This window comes from Lichenostomus cassidix, chromosome 2 (genome assembly GCF_008360975.1).
Source record: "Lichenostomus cassidix isolate B80296 chromosome 2, HeHo_3.0, whole genome shotgun sequence".
NCBI lineage: Eukaryota > Metazoa > Chordata > Aves > Passeriformes > Meliphagidae > Lichenostomus > Lichenostomus cassidix.
In genome coordinates, this window is record NC_139482.1 from 151,608,485 (window position 1) to 151,630,784 (window position 22,300).

A 22,300-nucleotide genomic window follows, 5' to 3' on the forward strand; every position below is an offset into this window, starting at 1 on the left:
TTTTGAGCAGATTCAGCTCAAGCAGCACTGCCTGTTTCCCTTCCAGGCTCCACCAACCATTCAGTACCTTCCAGAGGTGTTGGGGACGGTGTTGGAGCAGGGGATGGTGACTCTGCCAGCTGCTCCAGCGTGCTGCGTTTCTTCCCCTCCTTGGACTTGGCAATGACCATCTGGGCTTTGAGAGCATCTTGTTCCAGGGATTTCATCCTGCCTCGGGGATGGGGTGGGGAGAAAAAGGTGTTAGTGCCACGCTGGGGAGGGAAGATGTGCCAGATGGGAGGAGTGAAGTCCCCTGAGGGTCCCTGAGGAAGGCAGGAGGACAGCTGCCATGCCAAAAACACACATGGCACCACACGTGTCCAACACACAGAGCCTGAAGCTGTGGATCAGCACGGTGAGAAGCTGCAGGCAGCCCCAGAGGTGCCACACTAGAGGACAGTGACCCGAGCTGGGGACAGAACTGCAGGGAGCACACGAGCAGGATCAGTCCTTGTGGGGTTTACTCTCCTCTGGGCTCAGTGTGTTGCACCTCAACCCTCCTGGGCCACCAGGAGATCACAGAAGGCCAGGCTGGATGGGACCCTGAGCAACCTGGGCTAGTGGAAGGTGTCCCTGCCCGTGGCAGGGGGGTTGGAATGAGATGATCTTTAAGGTCCCTTCCAACCCCACTGTGGGATTTTTGAGCAAAAAGTGAAAAAAGTGACCCCCAGCCCTGAGAGACATCTCCCTTCTCCCCATCAGACAGCCCCAGCATCCACCCCACCCTGTTCTCTGGGCAACGGGGACATCAGGAACCACTCCCTGCCCTCCTGCCCCAACAGTCCCCCAGCTGGGGCACAGGGGACAAGGACAGGAGCATGCAGCTGTGGGGAAGGGGGGCTGTGCACACCTGGATTGGCCTCCTGACCTTCTCGAGGCGTGACTCTGCACTGGGCTAGTAGCCATCTGAGCTGGCCTGGCCCCAGGAGCAGGTGCCCACTGCCGGGACTGGTACAGCTTCCTGGCCAGATCCTGCTCGTACTGTTTAATACTGTCTTCAAGAGCTGAGGATCTGAGGAGGAGGAGCAGGAGAAGGAGGAGGAGAAGGAGGAGAAGGAGGAGGAGGAGGAGGAGGAAGAGGAGATGATGGTGATGAACATCGCAGCGGACGAGCACAGGAAAAAAGAAAGAAACAGATAACAGGAACATACCCTGGTGAGGGGAAATATGGGTCTGACAGAAGGGTGGCTTTGGCTAAACTGGGTCCCAGAGCTGATCCTGCCCAACCCTGGCTGCTGCTGCTGCTGCTGCTGAGGGGCAAGCTGGGCTTGTGGCCAGGAGTTCAGAGCCCCCACATCCAGAGCTGCCCTCCCCACGTGCTGGGAGGGGACTGGGAACAACTTCAGGCCTTTGGGAAAGGCTGTGAGGGAGTTTTGGGGTGAGTGTGACTCAAAGTGAGGGGTAGGAGGTGTTTGTCACACGTGGGACAATCTCAGGGCACTCTGATCATGTTCCATGCTGCACCATGGGATGTGATACTGAGAAAAAATCCTCCCCTGGGAAGGTGGGGAGCTCCTGGCACAGAAAAACTGTGGCTGCTCCATCCCTGGAGGTGTTCCAGGCCAGGTTGGAGCTCCTGGCACAGAAAAGCTGTGGCTGCCCCATCCCTGGAGGTGTTCCAGGCCAGGCTGGAGCTCCTGGCACAGAAAAGCTGTGGCTGCTCCATCCCTGGAGGTGTTCCAGGCCAGGTTGGAGCTCCTGGCACAGAAAAACTGTGGCTGCTCCATCCCTGGAGGTGTTCCAGGCCAGGCTGGACAGAGCTTGGAGCAACCTAGTGGGAATTATCCTTGCCTGTGGAACCAGACAAGCTCTAAGGTCCCTTCCAACCCAAATTATCCCGTGGTTCCATGACTCTGTGTGTGCCCAGAACACGTGTGGGACGTGGGGCTCTGCTCTCAGAGGGGATGGGGGCAAGGAGGGGCATCACACATCCTGGCAGAGCACACAGGGAGGACAGGGAAAGCCCAAGGAGGTGCAAACTGATGGGGTCACGAGTGACACAGCACAGAGCAGAGAACTGGAAAGAAGCAGAAGACAGGAGATTAGAAAGGGAGGAACCAAACCCAGAGGCACTTGGGAGAGAACTGTGGGGTTAGTGGGGCTGAATTTCCCCTGCAGCTCAGGATCTTTGTAATTCAATTTTTTTTACAAAAAGGAGCTCATTAGGGTGGCTGATTCCTGCCCAAGGCATCAAAGAACTGCACAGAAATTGGAAGCAAAGTGGAGCTGAAGCCTTGCTCTGCCAAATTTAAACCCAAGTAAATTTGATCTGACAGCTCAAATTCAGCTCAGGCAGCTTCTCCTGGACAGGTTTTCCCTCCTCTGGAAGGTTCTTCTCCCACCAGCCTCATTTTCCATGGATAAAACACATTTAGAAGAGACTGAATGTTTGGGATGAGAGATTTCTGTCCTAACCACAGTGGACAAACCCATGGTGCTCCACACTCACTAACCCTCCTACAGTGTCATGAGAGACTTTTACTGAGCCCTGAGCAACTCCAGCCAAATCCCAGCTGGCCCAAGATTGTGGACAGATGAAAAATAACAAAAAATTAGAGGGGCAAATCATATTATCAGCTAAAACCATCCTCTGCCCTCCCAGCATTTTCCAGCTTTATCTGGAAAATAAAACTTCCAAGTTCCTGGAAGAGCAGAGTCCTGAGACTGGAGCTGCACACCAAAGGAGAACATCCTGTTTCTTCTTTTGACATCCACCTTGAAAAAAAGCTCCTATCACAGCAATTCCTTGGATCTGCTCATCCTCAGGCACGAATCAGAGCTGACAGACCTCAGAAAACCTTCCCCATCCTGTGAGGAATGAAGCCAGGAGGTGGAAGGGAGTGAAACCCTTGCATGTCTCATTGGGAAGTGATGGCAGGTTGGGCTCTGCCCCACTCTGAGCACAGGGATGTGGATTTCCAGGAAAAGGCCTGACAGGAGGTCCAAAGGCCAAGGATAAGTCTGTGCAGGATGTCTGCCAGCATCACTGGAGGCTGGTTTTGGCACCATTTTACACTCAGAGAGATGTGTGATTCCAGCCCTGAGCACCTCCAGCACAGGGAACTCAGGCTGGTTTCTCCAACCTCCTAAGGAAGGACACAGCAGAGCAAGAAAGTCCCTAAAAAAAGCTCCAAGACAGCTGGAGGGAGACTTTGGACAAAAGCCTGGAGTGACAGCACGAGGGGGAATGGATTCCCTCTGCCAGAAGGCAGGATTAGATGGGATATTGGGAAGGAATTCTTCCCTGTGAGGGTGGGGAGACCCTGGCACAGGTTGTCCTGAGAGGTTGTTCCATCCCTGGAAGTGTCCAAGGCCAGGCTGGACAGGGCTTGGAGCAACCTGGGCTAGTGGAAAGTATTCCTGTCCATTCCAGGGAGTGGGACTGGATGGTCTGGATGCTCCTTTCCCAGTCAAACCATCCCCAGGATTCTATGAAAATCAACCTCAAAGATTTGCTCAAAGCCTCAGACAAATCAATCCAGCTCTCACTGAGGATCCATTTTGCATTTCTCCCTTCTCAGAGCCTCCCCAGGAGCAAGAGCCTCATGATCATCCATGCCAAGTACAAACACTGGAATTGCTGAGTGGAATCACAGCTCACACTTCTAAAACCCTGCTCCTCTCCAAGCCTCATCCAAACCCCAAAAGAAACACTTCAGATTGTCCTCTGAATGCTTCCTACAGGAATATCAGGAGAGGAAAAACTATCATTATTTACAGGAGCAGCCTGACTGTTATTTGGAAGGAATTCTGTGACACAGTGAACACCTGGACTAGCTTCAAGTGCTGAGTTAGGAAGTTTTCTTTCTTCCACAACAATTTTTCACTCTTTCTTAGCTGTGGCTAAGCATGACCTCATCCTGCCTCTGTCTTGGCTGCAGAAGGATTTCCAGCAAGGCTGGAAAAGACGAAATTCCATTCTTCATTTTGGATTTGTGACCTTGCAGCTTCAGGAAGTAGGAATTGTGTGCCAAGGGAACAAACAAATCCACCAAAACACACAAGGTGGGATTATGTCCATCATGAATTCCCTCTATCCATGACTATGGGAATCTGGGAATCTCCCCTTCTTGCTGCCAGCACCTCAGCCAAGTTCTCCACACAGATCTCAAACAAATCCCACACAACCTCCCTCAACATCCACCTTAGGAAAAGCCCCTCATTCCACGATTTCCTGCCCAGCAGAGGAGCAGGGAAGGCTCTGGCTCACCGTGCTGCCCTCCACATGGCTCGTTTCTCTGCCTCCAGGGCTCGGCGCTCTGCTGGAGACAATTCCTTCTCCTGGCCGCTCAGCAGCTCCGGGCTTTGCATCCTCAGCCTCTCCTGGTGCCGCCTCTCGGCCTTGGCTGTCCTCACAGGAGCCCCAGGATCCCCCAAACCCAGCAGTGGGGGGCTCAGCCTGGACAGAGAGGGAGAAGGAGTAAGGAGGAGGTTGGTTGATTCCATTATAAGTCACTTGGCAGCTCTGATCAGCTGCTCGGTGCCACTGATGCCTAAAATGTTGGTAAAAATTGAGAATCACCTTGTGGATGCCTTAAGGATTTTTAGTTTCTGTTTTTCATGGCAATTTCAGTGTGTAGGCTCCACATAAAGAGCTAAAAAACCTCTGTTCCCAGAATTTTAGACAAAATTCCTCTCAGTTGGGAAATCCAAGGACACTTTGCTGCCTCACAGCCCCAAAATAACAGTGAATTTAGGGGAGCAAGTTTGGGGTGGTTGACATCATCACTGAAGGTGTAATTGGGGAATTGAGATATGTTAATAGAACTTATAAAATGTGAAGAACTCTTGACAGCTTACAATGATGCCTTTAAGGATTTTTAGCTTCTATTTTTCATGGATCTGCAATTTCAGTGTGTAGGCTCCACATAAAGTGCTAAAAAACCTCTGTTCCCAGCATTTTAGACAAAAAAATTCCACTCAGTTGGGAAATCCAAGGACCTTTTTGCTGCTTCAGAGCCCCAAAATATGTAAACAACAGTGAATTTAGGGGAGCAAGTTTGGGGTGGTTGATATCATCACCTGAAGGTGTAACTGGGGAATTGAGATATGTTAATGGACAGAACTTATAAAATGTGAAGAACTCTTGACAGCTTACAATGATGCCTTTAAGGATTTTTAGCTTCTGTTTTTCATGGATCTGTAGTTTTGGTGTGTAGGCTCCACATAAAGTGCTAAAAAACCTCTTTTCCCAGCATTTTGGATAAAAAAATTCCACTCAGTTGGGAAATCCAAGGACCTTTTTGCTGCCTCAGAGCCCCAAAATATGCAAACAACAGTGAATTTAGGGGAGCAAGTTTGGGGTGGTTGACATCATCACCTGAAGGTGTAATTGGAGAATTGAGGCTTAATATGTTAATAGACAGAATTTATAAAATGTGAAGAACTCTTGACAGCTTACAATGATGCCTTTAAGGATTTTTAGCTTCTATTTTTCATGGATCTGCAATTTTGGTGTGTAGGCTCCACATAAAGTGCTAAAAAACCTCTGTTCCCAGAATTTTAGACAAAATTCCTCTCAGTTGGGAAATCCAAGGACACTTTGCTGCTTCACAGCCCCAAAATAACAGTGAATTTAGGGGAGCAAGTTTGGGGTGGTTGACATCATCACCTGAAGGTGTAATTGGGGAATTGAGATATGTTAATAGACAGAACTTATAAAATGTGAAGAACTCTTGACAGCTTACAATGATGCCTTTAAGGATTTTTAGCTTCTGTTTTTCATGGATCTGTAGTTTTGGTGTGTAGGTTCTACATAAAGTGGTAAAAACCTCTTTTCCCAGCATTTTGGATAAAAAAATTCCACTCAGTTGGGAAATCAAAGGACCTTTTTGCTGCTTCAGAGCCCCAAAATATGTAAACAACAGTGAATTTAGGGGAGCAAGTTTGGGGTGGTTGACATCATCACCTGAAGATGTAACTGGGGAATTGAGATATGTGAATAGACAGAATTTATAAAATGTGAAGAACTCTTGACAGCTTACAATGATGCCTTTAAGGATTTTTAGCTTCTGTTTTTCATGGATCTGTAGTTTTGGTGTGTAGGCTCCACATAAAGTGCTAAAAAACCTCTTTTCCCAGCATTTTAGACAAAAAAATTCCACTCAGTTGGGAAATCCAAGGACTTTTTTGCTGCCTCAGAGCCCCAAAATATGTAAACAGTGAATTTAGGGGAGCAAGTTTGGGGAGGTTGACATCATCACCTGAAGGTGTAATTGGGGAATTGAGATATGTTAATAGACAGAATTTATAAAATGTGAAGAACTCATGACAGCTTACAATGATGCTTTAAGGATTTTTAGCTTCTATTTTTCATGGATCTGCAATTTCGGTGTGTAGGCTCCATATAAAGTGGTAAAAACCTCTTTTCCCAGCATTTTGGATAAAAAAATTCCACTCAGTTGGGAAATCAAAGGACCTTTTTGCTGCCTCAGAGCCCCAAAATATGTAACCAACAGTGAATTTAGGGGAGCAAGTTTGGGGTGGTTGATATCATCACCTGAAGGTGTAATTGGAGAATTGAGGCTTAATATGTTAATGGACAGAACTTATAAAATGTGAAGAATTCATGACAGCTTACAATGATGCCTTAAGGATTTTTAGCTTCTATTTTTCATGGATCTGCAATTTCGGTGTGTAGGCTCCATATAAAGTGCTAAAAAACCTCTTTTCCCAGCATTTTAGACAAAATTCCTCTCAGTTGGGAAATCCAAGGACACTTCACTGCCTCACAGCCCCAAAATATGTAAATAACTGAATTTAGGGGAGCAAGTTTGGGGTGGTTGACATCATCACCTGAAGGTGTAATTGGGGAATTGAGATATGTTAATAGACAGAACTTATAAAATGTGAAGAACTCATGACTTGCTGTCCATTTTGGGTGTAGCCTCTCGAGCAGACTCTGCCCAAAATGCACCTTAAATACCTTTAATAAATTAATCTGCTTTTTATTCCCCTAACTAAATCAGGTAAGCCCTGCTTTAGGCATGAGGAGGACACAGAACACAGGCAAGTTTCTTGTAAGGAGTTTCTGCCTGGATGAGGATGGAATTAACTGTCCTTGGAGCAAAAAAAAGGAGGAATTCTCCAGCCCCAGCTGCCCCACTCACCCTGACATGGAGTTGGTTCTCTGCTCAGACTTGATCCCTTCTTCCAGGGAGTTCCTCTGGGAGTTGCTGTTCTCACTGAGCTCCAAGGGCCTGGAGGGAACAACCCTGTGAGCTGCACAGCCAGCAAAGGGTGGGATAAATCCACCCCAAAAAACAACAGCAGGTTCAGGGTGAAGCCTTCCAGCAAATCCTCCATCCTTGCTGTGAGTATTTCTGTGGGGATTTCCTAATCACACTAATATCTGAGCTCATTTCCTGCAGTTTTCCCTCCGTTTTTCTAATCAAAATATTTGTTGGGCTTTTTTTTTCTTTCCTACCCTTCAGTCCTGGGAAGTTGGACATCATGCTTGGACTTGTTAGATATGACAAAAAGGAACCCAAGAAAGATTCACCTTGATTTTATATCTTCATTAATAGATTAATTTGATTATTAAAAGTTCTTCCAAAAAATGTGCCACAGAGCTGCCCTGAGAGTGCTCAGTTTATAGTGACACTCAGCCCTGATTTTCACTGCTCGAGGTGATTTGAATTAAATAAATGAATGAATTAAATTAAATTAAATGAGATTCCATGTGCCAGGGTGACTGAAAAGTGTTTGTGGAGAGGGGAAAGTCTGTCCCAAAGGCTTCCAAGACAGCTAAGGACAGCTTCAGCTTCACTCCAGTGTGGTTTTATTTTATCTGAAGCCTTTGAGAAACCTTTTCTTACTCCTCAGTTCAATGCCCAAGAATTAGGAAAAAAAATTCAAGGTAATCTGGAGTCCAAGTCTCAGAAAACAGTGAAACAAAACCCTAAAAAAAACCCCAAAAGTGGTTTAGCATCACTTTATCACTGTTTATCTTCAATCAGCTGTCTTTAAAAATCAGCCCCTCTACCAAATCCCAGAAAACAGTGAAACAAAACCCTAAAAAACCCCTAAAAGTGGTTTAGCATCACTTTATCACTCAGCTTATCTTCAATCAGCTGTCTTTAAAAATCATCCTCTCTACCAAATCCCAAAAAACAGTGAAACAAAACCCTAAAAAAGCCCCAAAAGTGGTTTAGCATCACTTTATCACTCAGTTTATCTTCAATCTTTAAAAATCTTTCAAAGTCTTTAAAATCTTTAAAAATCATCCTCTCTACCAAATCCCACAAAACCCTAAAAAAAAACCCTAAAACTGGTTAGCCTCACTTCATCACTCAGTTTATCTTCAATCAGCTGTCTTTAAAAATCATCCTCTCTATCAAATCCCACAAACCAGCGAAACAAAACCCTAAAAAAACCCCCAAAAGTGGTTTAGCATCACTTTATCACTGTTTATCTTCAGTCAGCTGTCTCTAAAAATCATCCTCTCTACCAAATCCCACAAAACAGCGAAACAAAACCCTAAAAAAACCCCAAAACCTGGTTCAGCATCACTTCATCACTCAGCTTACCTTGAATCATCTCTAACAATCATCCTCTCTACACACCTGAAAGTTTTCCCTGAACAGAGTGAGCTGGAAATCTTATCCCTTTCCACACTGAAGAAAAAAAAAAATCCTCTTCCCTGAGAATTCCTGGCATTTCTCTGCCACCTTTGGGAGCCAAACTTACCGAGCTGCTGGAGCCTGGCTGCTCCTCCCGTTCAGCCTCTCCACCTTGTACTCCACGCCCTCGATGATGACGCTGGACTGCACAGCCTCAGGCACTTGCCTCACCTCCTCATCCTCCTCAGCTTCCTCCTCCAGCAGGAGAGCTCGCTGCTGCTGCAGTTTTCGGGCTGCCAGGGGAGAGAGGAAGCAGCTCAGAGTGATGGTTTAAGGATTTTTTAGCTTTTATTTTTCGTGGGTTTGTGATTTCGGTGTGTAGGCTCTACGTGAAGTGGTAAAAACCTCTTTTTACCAGTGTTTTAGAGAAAATATTTCTCTCAGTTGGGAAATCTAAGGAGCTTTTTGGTGCCTCAGAGCCCCAAAATATGGAAATAATAGTGAATTGTGGGGAGGAGCAAGCTTGGGGTGGTTGATGTCATCACTGAAGGTATAATTGGGGAATTGAGACTCAATATGGTAATGGACAGAACTTATAAAATGTGAAGAACTCATGATTTGCTGTCCATTCTGGGTGTAGCCTCTCAAGTAGATTCTGTCTGCCCTGAAGGCTTTGAATAAATTCATCTGCTTTTTATCCTCCTAACTTTGTTTAGACATCAACACCACAAAGCACTCCAGGCTGGAACCTCTTCTGCTTCTCATCCCTGCAAGTCTGGGTTGGTTTCACTCCATTCCCCCTCCATGGACACCTTTGTTCCTCCACATTTCCACTAATGGTTCAGGTGAAAACAAATTCTGTATTTTTTTTCTTCAATCCCTCCTTCCTTAGCCACCAAATTTCCATTCCTGGACACTCCACGGGCAGATTTCCAGCAGCACCTCATGTCCAGTTCTCATTCTCAAACTGGAAATTGAATAAAGTCTCTTCTGCCCTTCCCAAGGCCTTCTGGAGGAACCTGAAGCCAGTTCTGGGCAAGATTTTTATTATATTTATGAAATACTATTTGATCAGTCTGCAGGAGCTGAAGGCAAGAGGAACACTTGATGCCAAACTGGGAGGTGCTGGTGACTCTCTCAAGGGCCAGGAGGCTTTGCAGAAGGATCCAGACAGGCTGGATTTCAACCATTTCAACCATTAATGGCATCAAATTTAACCAGAGCAAATTCCAGGTTCTACATCTGGATCAGCACAATGCCAGGTCCAGGTATGACCTGGATAAGAGATCTGAAGAGTTCAGTAAAATCCCTTTTTTCCACTTCACATTGTTCCTCATCACCTCCTAAAACGACTCTCAAACAGGAGGAAATCTCATAAAAAATGAGAGCAGCAATTTCCCTCCTGCTGCAAACCTACAGCAGCACAGACTTCTTGCCTGCAGTGGCTTTAAAAATGTTATTAAAGTGTTCACCAGCTGCAGACATGGAGCTGCTGGAGTGATTCCAGAGGAGGGATAGAGGAATATTCCAAATTCCAAAGCCCCTGTGCTCTGGAGAAAAGCTGGAATTGTTCAGCCTGGAGAGGAGAAAGCTGCAAGGAGAAATTTTGAGTTCCTCCAAGGTCTCCAGAGCTGGAGAGAGGCTTTGAACAAGGGCTTGGAGTGACACCACGAGGAGAAATGGCTTCCCATTGCCAGAGGGTGAGTTTAGCTGGGATATTGGGAAGAAATTGGGATATTGGGAAGAGGTTGGCCAGAGAAACTGTGGCTGTTCCATCCCTGGAAGTGTTCAAGGTCAGGATGGACAGGATTGGAGCAACCTGGGCTAGTGGAAGGTGTTCCTGTCCATGGCTGGGGGTGGAACTGAATAAAATTTAAAAGGGTTTTGAATTCCCTCCAACCCAAACCCTTCTGTGATTCCATGACACAGAACACCTTAAAATTACAGCACTTCCACCAACCCAGGAAACTATCAGTGGAATATGCACAGAATTCTTCAACATTCAATAATTCAAATTATTCCCAGGCCATACAAAAACCACCCAGGGCTTCTGGAAGTGCTGCATTTCCACAGGAATCATTTCAGAATGACCAATTTCTATTCCTCCATACCTTCCTCCTCCTTCATCTTCTTCAGGTCATCCTCCCCCACCAAGGAGACACGCTTGGGAGGTTTGTCCAGCTGCTGCTGCTTCACCTCCACCTCGAAATACTTCTGCCTCTCGCGGAAGGACCTTTGCTCAGGGCTGTGCTGTCCCCCTGGGCTCTGTGCCACCTGCAAGAGCCACAAAAGCCACCCAGAAATGTCACCTTCCCCATGTCACCACGAGCTTTACTCTGCCTCCTGTCCCACAGTCTTGTCCTCCTCCTCCTCAGCCCTCCCATGCTGTGACCCCATATCCCCATCCATGACCCCAAATCCATGATTTCCACCCTCTTTCCAACCCCCAAAAACTCACCTCTGAGGCCATTCTGGTGTTTTCTGTGCTGCTCTGACCAGACAATTCCTAAAAATAGAGAGAAACAGGCATTTTCTAAAAGGAAAGTTTCCAGCCACCCCCAAGATGAGATGACACAGGGTCCTGAAATCGTCCCAAAATGATCCCAGAATTTGCAGGTTTAACACCTCAGGTTTGGCAATCGTCAGGAATGAGGATTTATGTCACATTGAGGGTTAAACAATTGACAAATAAACAACTGACAATTTCTGAAAAACAAGGGGAAATAAGTGCAAAACAGGAGCAGCACTGAGCCAGAGCTGGAGGGAGTTCACAGGAGCTCACACTTTCCTCACATCAAAGACAAAACCACCCAGAATTTGCTTTGAAAAAGCAGAGATGCCACCAGAAAAAGAAAGAAATCTGTATTTTCTGGGATGCATAACAAAATATTGGATGGGTAGAAGTACAGGGGGAGGAAATTGATCCACAAAATCCATCTGTGAACTAGGAATCCATAGGGGTAAACTGAGAACAAGGAAGTTTTTAAATCAATCAAACTGAAAAGATCCACAAAAGAGAGTAAGGAGGTGACCTCTGGCTTTATCCAAACACATTCCAAAAATTAATTCAGAATTCAGAACTCGAGTGGAGAGGCCTGAGCAACTTTCTGCAACTTTGGAGGAATTTGGATAATGCATTTAGGCACATGGTGGGATTTTTGGGGATGTTCTGAGCTGGAATTAATGATCCTTGTGGGTCCTTTTGAACTCAGGATTTCCAGGGTTGTCCTATTTTTGGATGGGGGATTGAGGCAATGACCTGAAGAATTTGGGCTGTTCCAAAATTCAGCTACAAGGAGTGGAGAAGGAAGATTTCTAACGATGATCAAAATCTATTCCTAAATGTCTGAGCACAGGTTTAATCTGGAATTCCAGAGTTCCTTTGTGTGGGAACAGCATGGAATATATAGAATAATAAATAACAACACTGTGAGATTCCAGGAGCTTCCAGGATGTGACACAGAGAGAATTCTGCCAGGATGAGCATCTGCATCACCAACTTCCAAGGGACTTCAAGAAATCCCTTTTTTTTGGGAGGGACCAAATCACCAACTCCACAACTTCCATGGGATTTCAACAAATCACCACCTCCAACTTCCATGGGATTTCAAGAAATCCCTTTTTTTCTGGAAGGACCAAATCACCAACTCCAACCTCCATGGGATTTCAACAAATCACCAACTCCAATTTCCACAGGACTTCAAGAAATCCCTTTTTTCTGGAGGGACCAAATCACCAACTCCACAACTTCCACGGGATTTCAACAAATCACCACCTCCAACTTCCACAGGACTTCAAGAAATCCCTTTTTTTTTGGGAGGACCAAATCACCAACTCCGACTTCCATGGGATTTCTGAGTTTCAGAAGCACCTGACACTCAAATCACCAAATCCAACTTCCACGGGACTTCAAGAAATCCCTTTTTTTGGAGACACCAAATCAACAACTCCACGGGATTTCAACACATCCCTTTTTTTGGAGGGACCAAATCACCAACTCCACAACTTCCACGGAATTTCAACAAATCACCACCTCCAACTTCCACAGGACTTCAAGAAATCCCTTTTTTTCTGGAAGGACCAAATCACCAACTCCACAACTTCCATGGGATTTCAACAATCACCAACTCTAACTTCCATGGGATTTCAAGGGACCAAATCACCACCTCCAACTTCCACGGGATTTCAACAAATCACCAACTCCAACTTCCACGGGACTTCAAGAAATCCCTTTTTTTTTGGAGAGACCAAATCTCCAACTCCACAACTTCCACAGGATTTCAAGAAATCCCTTTTTTTCTGGAGGGACCAAATCACCAACTCCAACTTCCATGGGATTTCAACAAATCACCAATTCCAACTTCCACAGGACTTCAAGAAATCCCTTTTTTTTGGGAGGGACCAAATCACCAACTTCCACAGGATTTCAACAAATCACCAACTCCCAACTTCCACGGGACTTCAAGAAATCCCTTTTTTCTGGAGGGACCAAATCACCAACTCCAACTTCCATGGGATTTCAAGAAATCCCTTTTTTCTGGAGGGACCAAATCACCAACTCCACAACTTCCATGGGATTTCAACAAATCACCACCTCCAACTTCCAAGGGACTTCAAGAAATCCCTTTTTTTTAGAGGGACCAAATCACCAACTCCAACCTCCATGGGATTTCAACAAATCACCAACTCCAACCTCCACGGGATGTCAACACATCCCTTTTTTTTTTGGAAGGACTAAATCACCAACTCCAACTTCCACAGGACTTCAAGAAATCCCTTTTTTTTGGAGGGACCAAATCACCAACTCCACAACTTCCATGGAATTTCAACAAATCACCACCTCCAACTTCCATGGGATTTCAAGAAATCCCTTTTTTTCTGGAAGGACCAAATCACCAACTCCAACCTCCATGGGATTTCAACAAATCACCAACTCCAAGTTCCACAGGACTTCAAGAAATCCCTTTTTTTCTGGAAGGACCAAATCACCAAATCTCCAACTTCCACGGGATTTCAACAAATCACCAACTCCAACTTCCACAGGACTTCAAGAAATCCCTTTTTTCTGGAAGGACCAAATCACCAACTTCCACTTCCACAGGACTTCAAAAAATCCCTTTTTTCTGGAGGGACCAAATCACCAAATCACCAACTTCCACAGGATTTCAACAAATCACCACCTCCAACTTCCACGGGACTTCAACAAATCCCTTTTTTTTGGAAGGACCAAATCACCAACTCCACAACTTCCACAGGACTTCAAGAAATCCCTCTTTTTGGAGGGACCAAATCACCAACTTCCAACTTCCACGGAACTTCAAGAAATCCCTTTTTTTTTTGGAAGGACCAAATCACCAACTCCACAACTTCCACAGGATTTCAAGAAATCCCTTTTTTCTGGAAGGACCAAATCACCAACTCCAACTTCCACAAGACTTCAAGAAATCCCTTTTTTTTTTGGAAGGACCAAATCACCACCTCCTTCCCTGCTCCCCCCTGAGCTGATGGCGAGTTACCTGTGTCCCCAGCAGAGGGTGGGACAGGGGAACTGCCGCGAAGGTCTTGTAGGCTTGCTTGACATTGATGGGGACCTCGTCAGGGGAGGGTGGTGACGGTGGCGATGGCTTTTGCTACAGGGACAGACAGACAGACAGACGGACAGGAGGTCACCAGGTGAGCACAGGAAGGGTGGGGAAAAAAAAAAACCCACACGAGGGGGAAACGCAGCAAAATTCTTGGCCTGGAGAGGTTGGTGAGTGGGAGATGGAAAGGGTTATGGTAGGGATTATGGAGGTGATCTGCTCAAAGCATCACAGGAATTGAAGGGGATTAATTTGGAAATTTAAAAGAAATTTGGGGTGATCTGCAAAAAGAATCACAGAAATTAAAGGTGATTAACTTGGAAATTTAACAGAAATTTGGGGTGATCTGCAATAAGAATTACAGCAATTAAAGGTGATTGATTTGGAAATTTAAAAGAAATTTGGGGTGATCTGCTCAAAGAATCTAAAGGTGATTAATTTGGAAATTTAGAAGAAATTTGGGGTGATCTGCTCAAAGCATCACAGAAATTAAAAGTGATTAACTTGGAAATTTAAAAGAAATTTGGGGTGATCTGCAATAAGAATTACAGAAATTAAAGGTGATTAATTTGGAAATTTAAAAGAAATTTGGGGTGATCTGCTCAAAGAATCTAAAGGTGATTAATTTGGAAATTTAAAAGAAATTTGGGGTGATCTGCTCAAAGCATCACAGAAATTAAAGGTGATTAATTTGGAAATTTAGAAGAAATTTGGGATGATCTGCTCAAAGAATCTAAAGGGGATTAATTTGGAAATTTAAAAGAAATTTGGGGTGATCTGCTCAAAGAATCTAAAGGTGATTGATTTGGAAATTTAAAAGAAATTTGGGGTGATCTGCTCAAAGCATCACAGAAATTAAAGGGGATTAATTTGGAAATTGAAAAGAAATTTGGGGTGATCTGCTCAAAGCATCACAGAAATTGAAGGTGATTAATTTGGAAATTTGAAAGGAATTTGAGGTGATCTGCAATAAGAATTACAGCAATTAAAGGTGATTGATTTGGAAATTTAAAAGGAATTTGGGGTGATCTGCTCAAAGAATCACAGCAATTAAAGGTGATTAATTTGGAATTAATCTGGTTTTTGGGCAGGAAAGGTTCAGCCCTGACTCATGGAGACACAGGGCAGCTGGGGAGACCCAGAGACACAAGTAGCATGGCTCTGCCTGTGAAAAATCTGAATTCCTCCTCGAGAATGAACACCACCAACCTCAGCCCAGGTCACCAAACCGCAGAGTGACCTCCAGGAGGACATCCTGTCCCCAACAACACACGTCACTGTGCTGTGTACAGCCACCCAGGGCACACAGAGGGCTCTCAGGGAGGAACCCCCCAGGCCACTTACAGAGCTGTGGATCCTGAAGCACGGCTCAGGCTGCTGGAAGGGGTTGGGACTGTCCCCCTCCTCGGCACCGTGGGACGCGGCGCTCTGTCGCACGCGGGACAGAGGCTGGATGACGCCAGGCTTGGTCTGCTTTCGTGCCAAAAACACCCCCAGAGAGGATGGGGAAAGGCAGGGGGAGAGAAGGGAGAGGGAGAGAGAGAGAAGAGAAACCAGCAGTTAGGGCAGCGAGGTGTCTGCCATGCAGGTGATTAACAAATCCGTGCAAATCCAAGGTGATTAACAAATCCAAGGTGATTAATAAATCCATGCAAATCCCAGCTTCTTTCCTCAGCTGGTGGAGCCAACACCAAGAGAGACCCAGCCAAGGAAGGGTTAAACAGGATGGATCACAGGGAAAAAGGAATGATGGATCACAGAGGAGCACAAAAGGAAAGCATCTGCCACACCAGCAGCAGCTACAAGGGTTTGCAGGGTAGGGTAAGTGTGACGAAAATGTGACAAAAGTGTGACGAAAGCTCAGAAAAACGTGAGCAGCAGGGATGGAAACAGGGAAAGGTCAGCCAGGAATGGGAACTGGCAGAAGCTGAGGATGGAAGTGAAGCAGATTGAGTCAGAGTTCTGCTAGAAATGCAGTTATTGGAGCAGAGGCAAGAGGCTGAAACTTCTAGAAAAGTGAACAAAGCCTCTGACAGCAGAGAGGGTGGCAGCAGGAACTGGAAAAGCCAGCAAAACCTGCAGGAGGGGAAGCTGCGAGGGGAAACAGGAATAAAAGCTGAGCTGGGTTTTCAGATGGACCCTATTTAAGACCTGGTGCATTTGTACAAACTGGAGGCACAGTGGAGGACTGGAGGAGACACAACAGGAGGAAGGGAAAAGCTCCATGTGCTGGGGGATGCACAGGGACACCACAGGCAGCTGTACTCACTGATTTACTGTCATCCTGCGACGTGATGAAGTTAATGGAAGCCTGAAAACAGAAATAGAGATAAATCTGGAATCCACCCTGAAAATCTTTAGTTTCCCACGCTGTGTGGGGAGCTCCAAGTCCCACAGAACCTTCAGATCCCCTTCTTCCAGCGAGGACAGGCCAGAGGCCACCTCCAAGAGCCTCTCCCAGCTCTCTGCACATCTCCAAACTCTGATCCCAGCTCTGGGCTAGTCCTAGCCCACGGGCACAACCCCTGGGCACATCTCCAGCTCCTGGCCCACAATTACAGTCCCCTGGCCTTGTCACCTACTCACATCCCCTGCTCCTGCTCCCTGGAAATATCAATGTGGTGGTTTTGATCGGCCCAAAACATCAGTGAAGTATTTTTTGACATCTGGGAGAATGTCACAGAGGTGTAACCAGCACCTCTAATTGGCCCAGCCTTGGCTGGCAGCATGTCCATCACCTTCAGAGCCATCAGAGATTGGCTCTGCTGGACTTGATGTATAAACTTCCAGAACTTTCACTCAGGAGCCACCTTTGGGCTATTCTCCACCCCTCAGACACCTCCCCAAGCCTACCACAACAGCTCCTGAAGGGCTCCAAATTTCTCCCAGATGTCAAAAAAAAAAATCAAAATCAAAAAAGTCAAAAAATCAAAACCACCACAATCCCCACCCTCCACACTCAGCCCCCAAGCCCGAGCAAAGCCATCCCACCACGGCAGCTCCTCCCCAAAGCGCTCACGGCAGCAGCGACTCCCAGGGAGCAGCAGCCCCTTTGCACCTCACCGGGGTGCTGCTCCCCCAGCGAGCCCCAGGAGGGTCCCAGGAGGGTCCCAGGAGGGTCCCAAGCCCCCACGGGGGGACGTGGAGCAGGAGGAAGGGGCGAGGGCAGCGGGAGCAGCCGGAGCAGCAGCGCACACCTCACACCAAGAGCACTTACAAAGCGCGTCTCCCTGCCGGCCAGGTGGGGAGGCCGGGGGGCTGCGGGCACCTGGGGCATCAGCAGGGGGGGAGAAAAGGGGAGAGAAAAGGGGAGAGACTGGGTTTTTCTGCAGGAGAGAAGCAGAGAGACTGCAGCAGCCGGAGCTGTGCTGGTCTCCAGCGGTGGGGGAAGTCCCTCTGCCCCTAAAGACCCACCACAAACACCTCCTGCCGCCCCCCAACCCTCCTGCAGGACTTGAGGTCAGGCATGACCATCCCGGTGCCAACTTTGGACAAAGGATTCCATTTCCCTCGAGGTGTTCTATGAAATAAGGCAGTAAATTCTGGCTGGACTACAAGATGTGGAAAGAATTAACATGAAAAATAGATGGAGCCGGAGAACAAGAGGCAAAATTCCTCCTGACTTCTGCTCTGGAGCAACAACCTGAAGGTCAAGATTTCTGAATGCCCAGAAAAGGAGAGAGCTGGGAGTGTTCAGCCTGGAGAAGACAAAGCTGCAGGGAGACCTTTAGAGCTCCTTCTACTGCCTTAAAGAGCTGGAGAAGATTTTGGACAAGGGTCTGGAGTGACAGCACAAGGAGGAATGGCTTCCCACTGACACAGGGCTGGGTTAGATGAGATTTTGGGAAGAAATTTTTTCCTTCAGGGGTGGTGAGGCTCTGGCACAGGTTGCCCAGAGAAACTTTGGCTGTTCCAAAACTTCCCTGGAAGTGTCCAAGGGATGGCTGGACAGGGCTTGGAGCAACCTGGGCTTGTGGAAGGTGACCCTGGCCATGGCAGGGGGATGGGATGAGATTGTCTTGAAGATCCCTTCCCACCCAAACCATCCTGGGATTCTGTGAAAACTGATCTCAAAGCAAACTGGCATTTGTGGTAAGAGGAAAACTTACAAATATCCCAGAAATGCAAACAGGGAAACACAGCTGGATCAAAGTGTTGAAATAGTGTTGCTGTGACAGATAGAATCTTCTAATTTTGCTGTGTTCCTGATGAACACTCAATTCTTAATTATCCAGCAACTGAGAATCCAAGAATATCTAAATTATCCAAGAGGGACTGGCCAAGAAGGAACAGAAAATGGACTGAAGTGCTGCTCCTGCTGCTTCCTACATGGTCCTGATTGTTCTCCTAAGCCTGTCTCAGCAGTCACCTCAGCCCAAGGGGATTCTGTTCACCTCAAGACCTCCTTGAAATGCTCTTGAAATGGTTCACTGAAGAGCAGAGAAGTGCCAGAGCTGGTGGGGAGAACAGCTGGAGAACAGCTGGACTCCAAAAGGAATGCAACAGACCCAAAATGGGACAGAGAACAAAGTGCAAGTGGGAGTTCACTCCAGTTCCCAGTATAAAACCCAGTAACAGGCAATGACTGTGAAGGGAAAATTAAAAAATCTGTTTAAGTTAATTTAATTTCAAAAGGTTCAACTGAGCTGTGACACCTCCTGCCATGGGATGGACAGGGGGATGAAAGACTCAGGGATTGAAAAGGAAAGTTTAGAGATAATAAAAGGAATGTGAATGTCGAGGGAAAATAGGAAATGCTTATAAAGAACAAAAATAACCAGAAGTTACAAGAAATAAAGACGTTTCCCATTCCAGAGGGAAAGCCTCTGAGCAAGGAGCTGGAGGAAATCCCTCCCTGAGGGCAGAGTCACCAGCTGGCTGTGGCAGGATCCTTCACCTCCTTCCCACCAGCTCCTGTGGGTCACCTCAGTGTCACACAGAGCCAGGGATCCTCTGCCAGCCTGGGCAGCAGTGAGCAGCCCTGATTTACAAGATAATTTTCCAAATCCTGACTCCTCCATTTCTTACCACACACCAGCTGCCAGAATGAAAGAATCTCTGTACAAGGCACTGGTGAGACCATTCCCAAAAACCTCACAACTACATGTTGTAGCTACTCCACAGACACCCCTGCTCATCACCCTGCAATTAAATTACCCCTCAGAGCTCGTTTATGACCAGCTAATTACCCTCCTGGCTCTCTGAGACATTTTGAAGGAGGGAGTTCTTCTCTCACTCTCTAGCTGCCTCCTGTGATGGATTCCCTCCACACTGACAGTGTCACTCAGGGATGGAAATTGCCCTCAGCTACCTCTGTCCTTCATCCCTGGAAGTTCCTCCCTGCCTTTCCTGCCTCCCCTGTCCTGGAGAGAGTCTCACCTGCGGATTACTGGGAGAATAGGGAGTTTCACGCCTGGAATTTCCCGTCCCAGACTCGCCCACAGGAGCCTGAAAGAGAGAAGACAAAGCTGGAGAGTCACACCGGAGCAGGAGGGAGGTTTGTGCAGCACCCTGGACATCCAGCCAGGCAGCAAGGTTAGCAGGGCCCAGCAGCAGCTGGCACATGCCAAAAAAAGTGCTGGAAACAGCACGGGAATGACGTTAAAACGCTGGAGCTGGGATTATATCCAAACACCCTGCAAAGCCAGCTGGGTCAGGTTACAGCCTCTGACTCCTCACAGCACTCACAGGCAGGGTCACAGTCCAGAAAAACCTCCTGCTGCATAAAAAAAAAAGCCAATCCTGGCTGGAATGGCTCTCCTGACTTCCAGAAGCACTGGACTGAGCAGAGAGCAGCGTTCAGGAACCACCTGCACTGATTGCAGAAGGGAGAAACACATTTTGGAAGTATTTTAAACTCCTAAAGGTAGAAGCAGGTAATTTGGGATTTGGGGGAATATTTAGGCAAACCCACAGTTCCCAGTCACTAATGCCACAGTGGTCAGTTGATTTGGGCATCAGGATTTGACAGAGCAAGCCTGAAGTGACCTGAAGTTTATACTGCAGCAGAAATTCCAGATAGCTCTAAGCTCACCTGCCTACATACCTGTGAAATTCCTACCAAGGAACTAAAAACACCTCCAAGATCACAACAGCTGAGGGTGGGGTTGGTTGACTGGTTGGTTTATCCTCTGTTTTGCTTTTCCAGACCTCCTAAAATGCCCAGAAAGGAAGAAGGGGAGAGCAACGTGGTGCTCAGCTGGAGGATGAATCTTTGGGTTCAATCCCTGCTCCACCACAGATTCCCTGAGCAACAGCAGCAAAGTCAAACACAGATTTCCCAGAGCAGAAAGCAAAGTTTTCTCTTGAAATCCCAAAGCCTGAATCTACTGAAAAGTGTCACTTGGAGGAGCAGCTCCTGGTTTTTTCACATGTCTAAGGGTTGTGTTCAGCTATGAACATCTCCTATCTGCACTAACAGCACTGATCTCCAAGCTGTGACAAGCCAGACCCAAAGGGACAGCAGGGACATCACAGATGCCACCCTGTCCCCTCAGAGGGGACACACCACCATCTCCAGGGGGTGTTAGTGGCCGGAGGGTGACCCACTGACCGCTGGTGGCACACAGGTTGGAGGGAACCAGCCACGGGCGCCGTGCTGCCCGGCGCCGGGGTTTAGTAGGGGTGGCCAGACTGGGTGAGTTCATGCCACACACAGCTTGCCTTGGAGTACAGGCTGGTCTTCAGCACTCCCCCCCTGCCATAGCCCAGGGGAGGTCCCCCCAGGCCAGCTGTGCCCATGGCTTTGCCCCTTCTGTTGGCCACCACGAAGGGGTTCTCGCTGAAGGGGATGGGCTGCGAGTCGATCAGACACTCTGGAGTCTCTGGCTGCTGCTGCTGCTGCTGCTCCTGGGACAAGGGACACCCCACGGGGTCCTGCTTGTCACCCTGGGGGTGTTGTGCTCTGCTGGTGGGCTGAGGGTCTGGGGAGGTTTCCCTGCTGTCCCATGCTGCTGGCAGGGACAGCACGGCGCAGTCACCCTCCATGCTGGAGCTGGGCTTGGCACACTGGAGGGGCTGAGAGGAAAAGAGAAGGATCAGAGAGAAATGAGGAGAGGAAAGGAGAGGAGGGAGAAAATAGAGCAGCTGCTGAAGGACAGGGGAGAGAATCTAACACCCACACACCATCTCGACCCTCTCTCGTGCTCTGCCACCGATCTGTGACCCCAAATTGAATTTCCAGGAGAAATTAAACTGTGTTCACACACACCCTGGGGAAAGGAGAGGTGCAAGAGCTCCCTGCACTCCTCCAACTCACACACATTCCTGCAGCCAAACTCACTTCCAGCACCTGTACAAGCACACAGAATCACTCAATATTTGGGGTTGGAAAGGACTACTCTGGAGATCATCCAGTCCAATCCCCACTTCACTGAGCCCCACCACCCACAGCCCAGCCTCTGCTGTCACCCAGTCACACAACAGCCACACCTGAGCAGGTGAACACCCCAAAACACCCCAAAACACCTCTTAATGCCCCAGGAGAGAGTTTGTTACCCCAGCCAGAGCCTTCCTTAGGGGAGCAGTGAGAGTCAGAGAGCAAAGACTTCCATCTGAGAGCCTCCAGGGAGCAGAAAGACCTCTCCTGCTCAGAGCACATTCTTCAGCTCCTGTGTCACGGGCAGTGGGTCACCAAAATAGCTCTCAAGGGTGGGCTGGTGACTACAATGGCAGCTGGGAGGCTCAGGAATTTGGGAGGCCCTCCCCTAACCTCCCGACCCAACCTCGGTGGTTAGCAGAGCTCCTATCGTGTTTCCTCACCAGCAAAGCCTGAGAAATTCTGCTGCTGTGGCTGTGTGGTTTGGTTTTCCAGTGTCAAAATCCTTAATTCTAACCCCTTTTTCCCAGAATGCCAGTCGATGGGGAGGCTCAATCCCTATTTTGTTGTTGGATCTGACTGGGAAAGGGCTGGATCTGCCTCCTGCTCCTGCTGCAGCGTGTCCTGGTGTGGGATTCCTCCCTCCCTGGCCTCACTGGGGCTATTCCTGTCAGACAAGCCCCAATTTCTATTTTGGGTCAGCAAAGATTTGGGCAATGCAGTGAGATTTCCCAGCTTGCAGACAGGGCAGACGTGTGCTGCCCCACATCCTCCAGGGCACTGGAAGAAATTCAATCTTA

At 47.6% G+C, this 22,300-nt stretch overlaps 1 protein-coding gene across 35 annotated transcripts in view; it reads right to left on the reverse strand.

Annotated features, from left to right (window-relative positions):
- Positions 1-22,300, reverse strand: part of SCRIB (scribble planar cell polarity protein) — a 107,349-nt gene that overhangs the window by 8,854 nt on the left and 76,195 nt on the right. For 9 of the 35 annotated variants that reach the window (XM_085053786.1, XM_085053792.1, XM_085053794.1 and 6 more), the window contains 13 exons: positions 20,846-21,199; positions 19,562-19,630; positions 17,400-17,450; positions 16,452-16,493; positions 15,527-15,655; positions 14,117-14,230; positions 11,059-11,106; positions 10,712-10,874; positions 8,728-8,893; positions 7,149-7,238; positions 4,250-4,438; positions 890-1,051; positions 68-207 (listed from right to left, as the gene is read on the reverse strand). In XM_085053786.1, coding sequence (XP_084909912.1) covers positions 68-207; positions 890-1,051; positions 4,250-4,438; positions 7,149-7,238; positions 8,728-8,893; positions 10,712-10,874; positions 11,059-11,106; positions 14,117-14,230; positions 15,527-15,655; positions 16,452-16,493; positions 17,400-17,450; positions 19,562-19,630; positions 20,846-21,199 — 1,717 coding nt within the window. The remainder of the gene's footprint in view (positions 1-67; positions 208-889; positions 1,052-4,249; positions 4,439-7,148; positions 7,239-8,727; positions 8,894-10,711; positions 10,875-11,058; positions 11,107-14,116; positions 14,231-15,526; positions 15,656-16,451; positions 16,494-17,399; positions 17,451-19,561; positions 19,631-20,845; positions 21,200-22,300) is intronic. The other 26 variants (XM_085053811.1, XM_085053808.1, XM_085053803.1 and 23 more) reach the window with 18 other exon arrangements.